Source organism: Tigriopus californicus, chromosome 4, assembly GCF_007210705.1.
Source record: "Tigriopus californicus strain San Diego chromosome 4, Tcal_SD_v2.1, whole genome shotgun sequence".
Classification (NCBI taxonomy): domain Eukaryota; kingdom Metazoa; phylum Arthropoda; class Copepoda; order Harpacticoida; family Harpacticidae; genus Tigriopus; species Tigriopus californicus.
Genome location: NC_081443.1, coordinates 10,625,506 through 10,637,146, shown reverse-complemented (window position 1 = coordinate 10,637,146; position 11,641 = coordinate 10,625,506). Strand labels below are relative to the sequence as shown.

Sequence of the window (11,641 nt, the reverse complement as noted above, 5' to 3'; positions counted from 1 at the left end):
AATCAAAATCTATTTTTTCATCTTTTTATATATCTTATTTTAACGTTATCAGAACTTATTTTGGCTGATTTTCAAAACCTAAAAAACCTATTTTGACCAAAATCATAAACTAATTATCCGACCCTGAGGCGTGATACTCTGGGTAATCGTATTTTTTCCAAACCTTGGGCTAATCTAGAGTAATTGAGTACACACATCTCACGCCTTAAATATGTTTTGATTCTCATTGATAAAGCTCGGAATACTGACTTGTTTTGCCGTTGAGGGTAAATTCCAAATGGTTGTCAAAATTAGTTTTCCAGACATTAACAACTCTTCACGTTAACTTGTGTTCAGACGACTACTCTCATTCAAATCTCTAGGCTTGATGCTTGACGGCAAACAAGTTATTTTTCCGTTCATCAGGGTGGCTTTACACTAGCATGGAAAACCAAAATTGAATCCGGTTGAGGATGGAAGTAGGGCTAGCGCTGATGCGAGTTGTTGATGCACGAGACTTAAGTCTTTTGCCGAACTCACCCCAGCATTACTCCAACTTCAATCCTCAAAACGGAATCAATCTCGGTTTTTCCATTCTAGTGTCAAGCCGCCCTAAAGCTGCCCAATCTCATACACAACAAGACTGATCTTCGATGGAAAGCTTGACTACATGTTTTTACAAACATAAGCCAATTAATTACATTTGCTATGATGAAGGTGAGCATGTGGTTGAAGTTTAAGCCTTTCAAAAATGTCAGCGTTTCATATCCATGGTCAAACCTGGAATGCAATCAAATCAATTGAGGACAAAAAAGCGTGTTGAGTAGTGCATTTTTTACGTATTTACTTTTAAGGTGATTATTTTTGTTGAAGTTTCTCAACTGATCAATTCACGATACTTACTAGAGTTTGAAAATACGCGCTATATGGCATGTCAAGTGAAAGAAATTGAAAGAAAAATGTGGTCCGGCACAATATTTTTTGGGCAGGGAGAACTAAGACAAACATCTCTGTGAATTCGCACCATCCGCCAATTGAATATATGTTAATCGAATGATCTTGAGTGAGCTGTGTTACAAAAACCCAAGAAAATGTTTGGTGTTTGGTGTAATTTGGTGAACGAATTTTCAAATTGGCTCAATACCTTAACGCTATTTGCTTAGACGAGCAGGTAAAATGGAATAAATGTCAAAATTCAATGCATGCACTGTGCGGTTTGGCTGGACATGTTGTCTTTGATTTTACTCCATGGAATAACGTTATATGAGTTTGGCATCAAGTGGGTTTCTTTAAGAAGCTGGATAACTTTGTAGATGAAAAACTTCCTTTCAATAGGAGTATAACCAGTTTGATAGCGCTGAAATGTCTTGAAAACGAGGGGAAATGTCCGTTCTGACGGTTGTGAGCTTCAAAATCTGCCCACCCAAAACAAAATCATAACAAACAGCTGACTGTGAAGTCAATTCTGGTAGCAAGATTACCTCGACTACGTGTACAAAACCCAACAAAATGAACATGTTTGGTGTAATTCGGTGAACGCACTATCAAATTGGCTCAATACCTTAATGCTATTTGCTTAGACGAGCAGGTAAAATGGAATAAATGTCAAAATTCAATGCATGCACTGTGCGGTTTGGCTGGGCATGCTGTCTTTGATTTTACTCCATGGAATAACGTCAGTTGTTCATGAACACGTTCACTTGACAAGCCCTATTCATACTCTCCCAAAACAAAACAAGGGTTTTATGGTGGCTGTAAACGTCAAAGTGTAAGGTTTCGTTATCCTGCCAACGATTCCGCATGACTACTCATTCCGGCTTGATGTTCGAATGAATATTGTTGTTTGTTCCAACTGTTAGAGCCCAACGTGCTATCCCCACATCAATTTTGTAAGTTTATGTTCTATTTCACTATATTTGTATCAATTTCGTCTGTACGTTATGTTTGCCCTATGCTTTTTCACTCTAACACCTAAACCGAATCAAGAAATAAATTTAAAAGAATTCGCGTTTTCGAATGATTCAGGTGGGACGTTCTTACGACTACAATGGAATTTAAGTCTTCACAGTGCTAAAGTCCTATAAGATAGCTTAAGCTTTGCTCGCAATACTTTTAAATATTTTTAATGTTAACAAATCAGGAGGAACAATTTATGTTTTCTTAAAAACTTGGTTATCGCTCAAACAGTCTAATCATTTAAACGCATTTTTTTAACGTCAAGGCGCATTTACACCAGTGTTGACATTCATTTAGGGTATGACTAGAGTCCTCTAGTTATGGCCAATTGTCATGTAGTTGAGCGATTGTGGCATGGGGTATGGAGGTCTCAATCTAACTGGAGGTCTTTCCAATTGTCGTCAGACACCTCGGCAGGCTTTGATCTCATTAAGAAAGGGGGTAACTTGATGATTTAGGCCTTACCTTGGATCGGTTTTCACCCTCCATCCTTTCGAAGAGGTTGCAGCTGATTATATCCAGCCATTATGCTCCAGTTTTCATTTATCGAATTGTTTATAATTCAGGATTATTGACTTTGGAATTCAAGGAACGTGACATAGTTGGCCCTTATTCTTTCAGTAGTGATCAAAACACCATTCATTCACTGTCACGGAGTGCTTGGATGTTTTTGGCAACCTATGATGACATCAAATATATTTTGGAACTTTACACGAATTTCCCTCACTCGTAATTTTTATTCACGTAAGTCAAATTTCTTTGTTGGCCCAATTCGTATCAACCGTTTAGCTTTACTTCAACTTGGACAACTGAAAATTTGAAACATAGAAAAAAGGGTCGACATGAATTCTTCTATTTACAACCTTCCAAGTTTGCATGCTCAGCAAATTTGCACAATGATTAAGGATGTGTGTTGCATTGCAAAAAAGGGTGAACAACTAGTTTGCCCTATTGTTTCTAAGTATGGTTCGTTTTTAGGGCAAGTAAATATTTATCAAACTCAGGCCAAAAATGCAAAATTCGTATGAGATTGAAAAATAATATTCTGAAATTTGAGTTTGGATATAGCTTCATAATTTGTGGTCAAATTAGACTTACCGTATTTATCAAGTTGGATCAGAAACTTTACTTTTGAAGACAAACGAAAGTCGGTAAAAATCAAAATGTTGTTTGGGACGTGTTTGTTGCTCAGCTTGAATTTGGCCTCAACATTTTTCTTTGTATTTGGGCTAAAACTCGAAACATGTGGCATCTTTACCCACGTTCTCATGGGTATTACTACCTTTTTCACATCCTTGACCCAGTTTCAGAACGTCTTAGTTCAAAAAGAAAACTAAATCGAAATGCTTTGTAATTTCGGTCTCGATTACAAGAAAAATGCCCTTACTTCACGCAAACAAATGTCGTTCATCATGTGTAGCCAAATATCAACCAAACGATACATTTTTACCGAATCAATTAAGAACAATCCATTGAAAATACTCCTGGCCTCAGTAGCGTTACTAGATCACTTCTTACGAATTCAAGCACCGATTTACAAACTGTATTTACCTTGTATTCCAAAACAAAACTGCTACTACATGGAACTTGAATTTGAAATGATTGCACAGTCGAACCCTTTACACCAAATTTGAGGTATAAGTTTCCTCACAACGTTCATGTGCTGTCCTAGAAAAATGTTTAGGCTTTAGACAGAAACGAAGAAAAAGTTGAAATCTCGTTCCACCTGATACCCCAAAATGACTCGTTTTGAATATGGTCCAAATATGCTCCCAACAAATGTAAGGAATGGTTCAGCGACAATTCGAGCCTCTGCCATTATTTTTTGCTAAACTCAACTTCTTGCATTCGAGGCCAATGCCCACAACGTGGATTTTTCCTTTACTGCTGGACCTTTCGCCATTTTTCATTTGTTAAATTTTTGATGGGAGCATAATGATAGAGGTGCTCCTCCAGAGATTTTGCCATCTCAAGAGCCTTGATGTCACACCAAATCGCTTTCTTTTTTGTGGACATAAAATCAAATGTTCAGGAGTTTGGTGAGAAATTATCGTTGAACTCAAATGAGAACCGATGAAAAGAATAAGCTCAAGAGTAATCTAGGCTGCTAAGTCGTATTAAACGTAAGATAAAGCCATGTTAACTGAATGCGATTGATCTTTCACATATATTATCCTTTTTTTTCCTGACACTTGTGAGTTTTGACACATGGATGAACTCAACCACCAATTATTGCTGCGAATACGAAATTTTACATTCAAATTTAATACCATCAGGTTCGCCAAAAATATCCCCAAAACCAACCCTCAATAAATTAACTTTCAGTCCGTTGGCTTGCATACAACACGGTCAAAGTCAGAATTGTCACCATTACGGAGCCCAGAAATAACAAGGTAAAAATGGTTTGCCAATAGCCACATATTCGCGGTCGTTTCTTTTGCATTCGAAGGGTCTGTTTTGCCACCAGATTTGAGATCAGCGGGTCAGATTTGCTCGTCACGGTGCCTCCCTGAAATTCAGAAAGCGACTCATTATGATTGCCTCAGCAGCTGGGCCAGTGTTTACTTTCGAGAGACTTCACTTACATGTGAATTTGTTCTTCGGTAATCGAAGTAAGGTGAAGTGAATATGGCTCGATAGTCAGTCTTCTTGGCGCTGTCGTTCCTATCTTCGGGGTTGCCCGCAAATTTCCCATCCGCACCATAATACCGTTCCCACAACGGTGCACCACCCACTTCACTTGGAAACCCGTCTCTTTGGTTGAGTTTGGCAATGTCGATGATCACGTCGTTCCGATTTTGAGGCTGGCTTGGTTTTGTCCTTGGAACGAAATCGTACACCAATCTCTCTTTGAGTGCTTCGTTGTTCACCACGTCACCCGAGAACCGAACCCGCTTGTTTTCACTATCAGAAGTTGAGATAGACTCTACGTCATCCGCAATTGTGCCCACGAGGCCTCGATCAAAAACCTTTCTCACTGAGCTGTTCTGTGAGGAAGATTTGTAGACCTCGGCATAGATGCCTGAGGAGAAAGCATGGGATCGAGGACCATTGGTAAATGGAGTCTGGTAAGAGCCTGACAATGTTGATTCACTGGAAGAGACTGAAGATGAGCCAATGGAATGGTTTCTTTTGGGCAGCTTTCTTCCACGTTTTTTCAAGTACTTTGATCGGCCGTCTTGGGAGTCCCCGGACTCGTCTTCACTCAAACTATCGGCAATCAGCTTCCTTCCATTGGTTTTCATACCGGATTTCTGCCACAAATCCCGCATCACCTGCTTCCCGGGCCCTTTGCTAATGGATTTAACTGCCCGAATCGAGTTCCTTAGGTACGTTCGTCTCGATGATGATCGTTGGCCAGAAGCTTTACTTCCCATTGCTCTGGTGAGAGTGGATCGGTTCCGAGACTTGATCACAGCTTGGGTGAGCTCACGGATTACATTGTCCATGTTTTCGTTCTTACGAACCATTCCAGAGGGAGGATATATGGCTTCATCATCATCCTGGTCTTCCACGATATGTCCCAAAAACCCACCGGTTCGATCACCTTTCAACTCGGGGTTGGCAATGGCTGGAGAAAAACTGGTCAGTTGGAGCAAAGAATCCGTCACAATTGAGTCGTCCATTCCAGCGTTAGTTTCATAATCCACTTGCATTTCATCAATGGGGGAAAGTTGCTTATGTGATATGCCAAACACTCTCTCCTTGCTACTATGGGGTCCAAGCCTGGGATGGATGGGTCTTTTGATTGACTTGGCGCCTCCAAATTGGATAGAACTGACAAAGCCTCCATTTCTGACAACGTTGAAGACATGAGGTCCGGGTTTTTCTCCAAACATTCCAATGCTGGAGACATACTTGGAGTTGGTGTGGAGAAAAGCAATGGGCACATGCTTGTTAGAATGCGTCTCCGTTGACCGAAGAATTATGTTTGGAGCCTGATGTTTGTCTGGCCAAATTGGCTTGGGCGGACCACGACCAACGGGAGCAAATGATTCCACCTCATGTCTGGAGGTCAGTTCATCCCGACCAAGGACTTGGGGGTTGCTCTGCGTTCCAATCATACGCCTTTGAGAATCTAGAAGAGATGAGGAGGAGTCAATCGTAATTCAATTGAGTAGGGAACCGTTAAAGATGGTTCAAGCAATTGGTTCTCACTTGTCATTGCTTAATCTTATCCAGTTAGAAAAAAGAGTCACTTGATATTCGTGTAAGTCCAGAAACACGTGAAATGGCAAACTGAAGTCAAACCACGTGCCATTCAGCTCATGAACTGGGTTGAATATGTCTCAAATTCTCCAATAACCGTTGTGACGAACTGACCAGTCACGATTTACTTTATGAGTGACAAAGCAAATTGAAATGCAATAGAGGGTAGGTTTGACACTTCCAACGAGACTACAAACCGTACCTTGAGAGCCATATCCAGAAGACGTTCTGGACGATCTGGTGGCATTCGGTTCCACGTGGAGCAACTTTGGATCGGGGTCATCATCTCGAAATCCATGATTTACCCACTTGCCGTCATCGGCATCGTACAAAGGATTTGTTCTATAATGGAAGATTCTCAATGGTTAAAGATCCATAGGAACATGATAGGTAGCTAAGTGGTATCATTAAGGAATTTGTTGACTTGTCATGCCTCAATTCCTTCCCTCCGTACTTCATTCATTGTTGGCGTTAAACCCTGTGATAACAATCTCTTTGTTTAATAATATACGCCGTGAAAAAATGCAATCTACAAGGACTGCCCTAGACAATCATACACACTGAACTCACCTATTCACGGAGTAGATCTCCTTGCTTCTCGATTTCCCCGTTGAGATCCCTCCATTGAATTCCAGAGCAGCCAATGGATTGTCGGTAATGAGGTCCAAGTTTTTGGATTGCTGCGGAGTCTTCTGCACAAGCCACTTAAGCATGCTTAGAAATGTTTTAGGTCATGATGGAGATGAGATCTCCTTTGAACCAGACACTTCCGTTTTCAAGTAGTGCTGCTCAAGAGCTCATGGCTGGAGAACCCGATTCAGAGCGGACTCACATACACAATGATTTTTTTCGTCCACCACCAAACCAGTCACCATGATATGTACCAACCAATTTGGCTTCACTGAATTTTTGACGCAATTCAAACCACTTCTTTTTCGAATACGGTTGCTTCGATGTTCATATGGGCACGCGCCTCTTGAACAAAAGTCGGATACGTTTGACTAATTCCTCGTTAGGGGAGTTCTCTCCAAGCGACAGAATATGACGGACAATAATAAACCAATGAACAGAACCGAGCCGTTGAAGTTCAAGTTTGGTAATGTTGTTGGTGGGGCTGGTCGTCGTCAATGAAGCTTTTGGCGATGAGCCGATGAATCCTTTGTCGTTCCCAATGAAAAGGTGTGCAAAAGGCTGAAAGATGGAATGATTGGATGACTAATTCTATTTACTGTTGTCTGTTTGTAGGAGATATTAGATACGATTTGAATGCACGGTTTGATTTTTGAAGAGAAGAAAAGGAGAACTGCTCGGGTGAAGAACAGATGAACGACTGATGAAAGCTTGAACTTTAAGCGATTGCCCAAGTATCCGGTGGTCCGAGTTGCAATCTCACTTTGGGCGGTGCTTTTTTTGCGACTTGAGATAAGACTTTAAATGTCAGAAGTATTCGGTTTGTCCACATCTTTCGCACATTGGGAGGAATACCTCGCTCAATCTTGGCCGCATATTTCAAACCAATGAGCTCATATTTTTTCATGTTTCAGGTCTTCTTTTACCTTGAGATCAAACTTTTAGATTGTGCTCTCATTAAAGTAAGGGTTCGTTTACTTATTTGGAATAACCTTTAGCTTGCCATGGGAGATTAGATACATCGCCCAAATGTCGATGATCTGAAAATTTCGCTCAACTCAAGCATGACGAGAAACACTTGGTTTAGTCGTTGTTTGTGGTGATGATTTAACTACCAAAAACGATGCCATCGATTTTTTTTTCAACCGGATCTAAAAAAAAAGTGTGCTCAGCTCTTTCTTTCATGACGAAAGCCAACGTTTTACAGTTTTCCAACCATCGTTGCAGAAAGCCTCTTTTTAGTAGAGTTATCAAGCCGTAAAGAAGGCCTAGATAGGTCTGTGATGGATGCCGAAATGTGGGCCTGAACCCGCAAACAACAATATCGTCATAACCAACCGGAAACCAGAATCTGAAGTACACATCTCGGTTCGCATCGCTGCTCAAACTAACGACTAAGAAAATCTGGAGAAACACTCGGGGAAATGACAACGAAAATTTCGAGCCCAAGACAAACCCAATGAAGCTGAACCCGGAAAGCTCTTGGAAAAACTCCCGAGATGGCTAAAAGTCGTAGATATAGAGAAGGTATTTAAATTGGAACAGTATGATTATTCATGCATCCCAGCAAAGAAAATATCACAGGAAACGTCAAGCGATGAATTGACAATGATAGCGCTTTTACAGGAAAAAGTAGTATAGTACGTCTTGAAACGAGCTTCCGCAGAAAGAGGAAGAAACTATCTCATCCTTTTGAGGAGGGATTATGGCGGATAAGATGTTTGTGTGGAATTTGTTCAAATGTATCTTGAAGATTTCATATCAAAGCAAATCTCTCGCAACATTAGCAATGCTGACTTGAGTTCTTTTTCCGTAAACCCTTCAGAACCGTTTCCAAAGATCCGAAAAGTTGCTAAAAGCCAGCAGTGCAATTGTACGTATATAGATTCTTCTTACATTTCTTTCGTGGAATGATTCATAAAATCTTAAAACTTAATAAATTTACCAACCAAAGCCCTGACAATCATTACTAGTCCGTCTCACTTGGATAGCTTCATTTTTTCTGTTTGAAACTATTCGCATTATGTTTTTTATTTTGAGTAAAAAAGCTTTATTCATGTTTATACCACTTCAGCGGCAGAGGGAGTTTTCAAACAGAATTGGGATAAAAGAAAGCAAGAAATATGAAATGGTGGGCATTTTTTACTAAATAGTTCACATCGAACGGCGAATACGTTCCTTTTTACCAAAATAAGGGTATGTAGCCATTGATTATACTATATTGTTAATTTGACCACATGTAGAGGGTTCCTAGTTAAGTGGAAAATGGTATGGAAAACCTGATTGCAGGAGGTTATTTACTGCTGGATCTACCAAAAACTGCTAGACTTTTCGCGAGATAATCAAACCAAGACATGAATTGCATCAAATTGAGTAACAGATAATTAAATGATTTATATTTTACTTTTTCTTAGCAACCCAGCGAGGGAATGGTTAACAGTTCAATGGCTTTTAATACACTTAGGAAGAAACAAAAGCTACCTTGTGTGCCAAATCAAAATAAAGAAAATGACCTTGTCAACGGTTACAGTCAAAGTTGAAATCGTACATTGGCAATTACTAATTCGAATAAACTTTAATTTGTATTCTGTTTCTTATGGCATGCCTTTTCCATCTTGTTAAAATCAATCAAGAATGATTTATTGAATCAAGAGCATGTTTGATGATTCAAAAAAAGTCGGAAAGCTAGAACGGAAATCCTTCAAATATGAGGCTCTCTAATGATTTCAGCTCTTGGTTTGCGGGTGGTTCAGTCGAATTTGGTAAATATGTACTCCAACTGAAGTGTGCTCTTTTCAATGGTGTATTTTCGTTGATCGAACAAATAGAAGTGAAGGGCATTAAACCCACGTTCCCACCAAAGGAACCGGTGTCGCATAAAATTCTGAGAACTTGAGCGCAGAGCAACCACAAGAACACACTTTGTCACGAGCAAGCATTGCAACACTTTCGTGACATTCTTGGCCTCAATCCAGCATTCCACGAACCAGAATGATCGTGGTCTTTATGCCATTACACAGATTCATTCATTCTTAGAACCCATTGGTCTTCTAGTTGAAGTATTTATTGGCCGTCCAGATAATTGGGTCCTTTAAACTTTTCTGACGTCGCCTTGTAGCCATTGACCACTGACTACACCAAGAGTTGCATAATTATAGCCAAAAATAAGACTAATAGGTGACAGGCATTGGGTTCACTCAGAGCTAAAAACATGTAGAAGAAAAGAACGCTTTGACAGCTGTGGGACTCAAACCCACGCCCTTGCGGACTGGAGCCTAAATCCAGCTCCTTAGACCACTCGGTCAAGTTGCTGTGGATGAAAATCGAAGCCAAAAACAAATATCTATTAGACAAAACAAAGTGTTTTTTCGGAGCAGAAAGTGAGAAGCACCCAATTTGTTGTTTCTACGTTCGATACATGTAGACCTTGTAACCTTTTAATTTGAAGGCATTTGACTGCAAGCTTTGCCATTACCCTAAATAACGAGCTTTCTACAAAGAGCAGCACTTCCACCCCACTTAGTTCAATGAAGCCATTGATAAGGAATATTGTCTTGTACGTAAAGTCTCAAATGCATGGAAATTATGACTCTGAAAGGTCTCTTTCAAATGAAACCTTTTTACCTTTAGGTATTATGTGACAAAATCAAAATATTAGAGGCAATTGTACTGAGATGGTTTGTTTCTTGATTCAGCATCGCAACTCCGCCACAACACTGCTCGTTCTACCAGTATAAAAATAAAGTAGTTCAGACAGATGGATATCAAAGTCGTCGAAATCATGCCTTAAAGTGGGAAAATATGTCAAAAGTCCAACCTATCCCAATTCACAAGATTTCCAAAACATTCCAGAATCCAAAATGGTATGATTAAAGAAGCAATAAGAAACCTTTCTCATGTTCAAAACTGCTTGAAATGTGTCACCTAGATTCACCAGAACCATCCATTGTTGGTTTTGAAGGTGAAAGGTTGTTACCTGTTTGCAAATGTTGGCGACATTTTCCAGTCCAAAACAAGCCATTTTATCGAGAATAACGTCAACCACCTCAAAGCCTTTTGTTTTATTGTTGCGAGCAATAAAAAACTCACCGAGCTTGAGGAGTATTTCTATAGACAGTGTGATCTAATCAAGACAGATTTCAGGTTATCACGCTTTCTGAAAACTCCAGTCTCGTTTCTCATTCACATATACCTTTTTGACACGCCAATTCAACTCTTTCTAAAACTGACCCAAGGGACCGATAGACTCAAAGCTGAGCTTGATCTATCACCAACAGACGATCTTCTTGTCATTTGAAAGTGCATTCGACCACTTTGCACTGCAGCCTTAAATATCAATCATGGATATGATGACTCGTGTTTGAAAGATGTAAACCCGTATTTAGCTGATCTCTTCGAACTTCCTGGGCTAACATCTGTACAATGAAGGCAGAGATACTATTTCTGTTTCAACCGCCAAATGGCGAGAGATGTCTTAATAACCGATGCTTTGAGAATTTTCCCAGATGCAAGTCTCTCTCGTAGAAGAACGAAGAACTTTCGCCAACAAATGTGCTTACCTTCAAAGCACGAAGACCATCTTAAAACAGCACGAAATTGGATGGACTCACACGAACTAGTCAAATTGGGCTGACTGACCAAGCACGAACTGCACACACACAAAAACAGAGCTCCAACTACAATCAACCCTCTCTGTTTTAGAAGCTCATGTGAATGCTTTCAAGCCATGCCATTAACTGAAGAGACGATGTCCGTTTTTCTCCACTCACTCGTCGTCGCACTTGTGTTCTATCCATTAGTTGCTGAAGCCCGGAATCGTCAGTTCATCACCACCAACCTGGTTGGACTCTAGTCTCCATCCACGGAC

General features: G+C 40.1%; 1 protein-coding gene across 1 annotated transcript; it reads right to left on the bottom strand.

The window, feature by feature from the left end:
* Positions 1–4,083: 4,083 nt before the first annotated feature.
* Positions 4,084–11,541, bottom strand: LOC131878703 (uncharacterized). Its single transcript, XM_059224789.1, has 5 exons — positions 11,334–11,541; positions 6,715–7,335; positions 6,347–6,486; positions 4,521–6,013; positions 4,084–4,444 (listed from the first exon to the last, which is right to left on the bottom strand). Exons 2-5 carry the CDS (start codon positions 6,855–6,857, stop codon positions 4,250–4,252), a joined length of 1,971 nt encoding a protein of 656 aa, XP_059080772.1. The 5' UTR covers positions 6,858–7,335; positions 11,334–11,541; the 3' UTR covers positions 4,084–4,249.
* Positions 11,542–11,641: the final 100 nt, after the last annotated feature.

Coding starts and splice junctions, on each gene's coding strand:
- LOC131878703 (XM_059224789.1), bottom strand. CDS start 6,857: ATGCTTAAGTGGCTTGTGCAGAAGACTCCGCAGCAATCCAAAAACTTG. Junction 6,487..6,714: donor GAGATCTACTCCGTGAATAG/GTGAGTTCAGTG, acceptor CTTCCATTATAG/AACAAATCCTTTGTACGATG. Junction 6,014..6,346: donor TTCTGGATATGGCTCTCAAG/GTACGGTTTGTA, acceptor CATCTCTTCTAG/ATTCTCAAAGGCGTATGATT.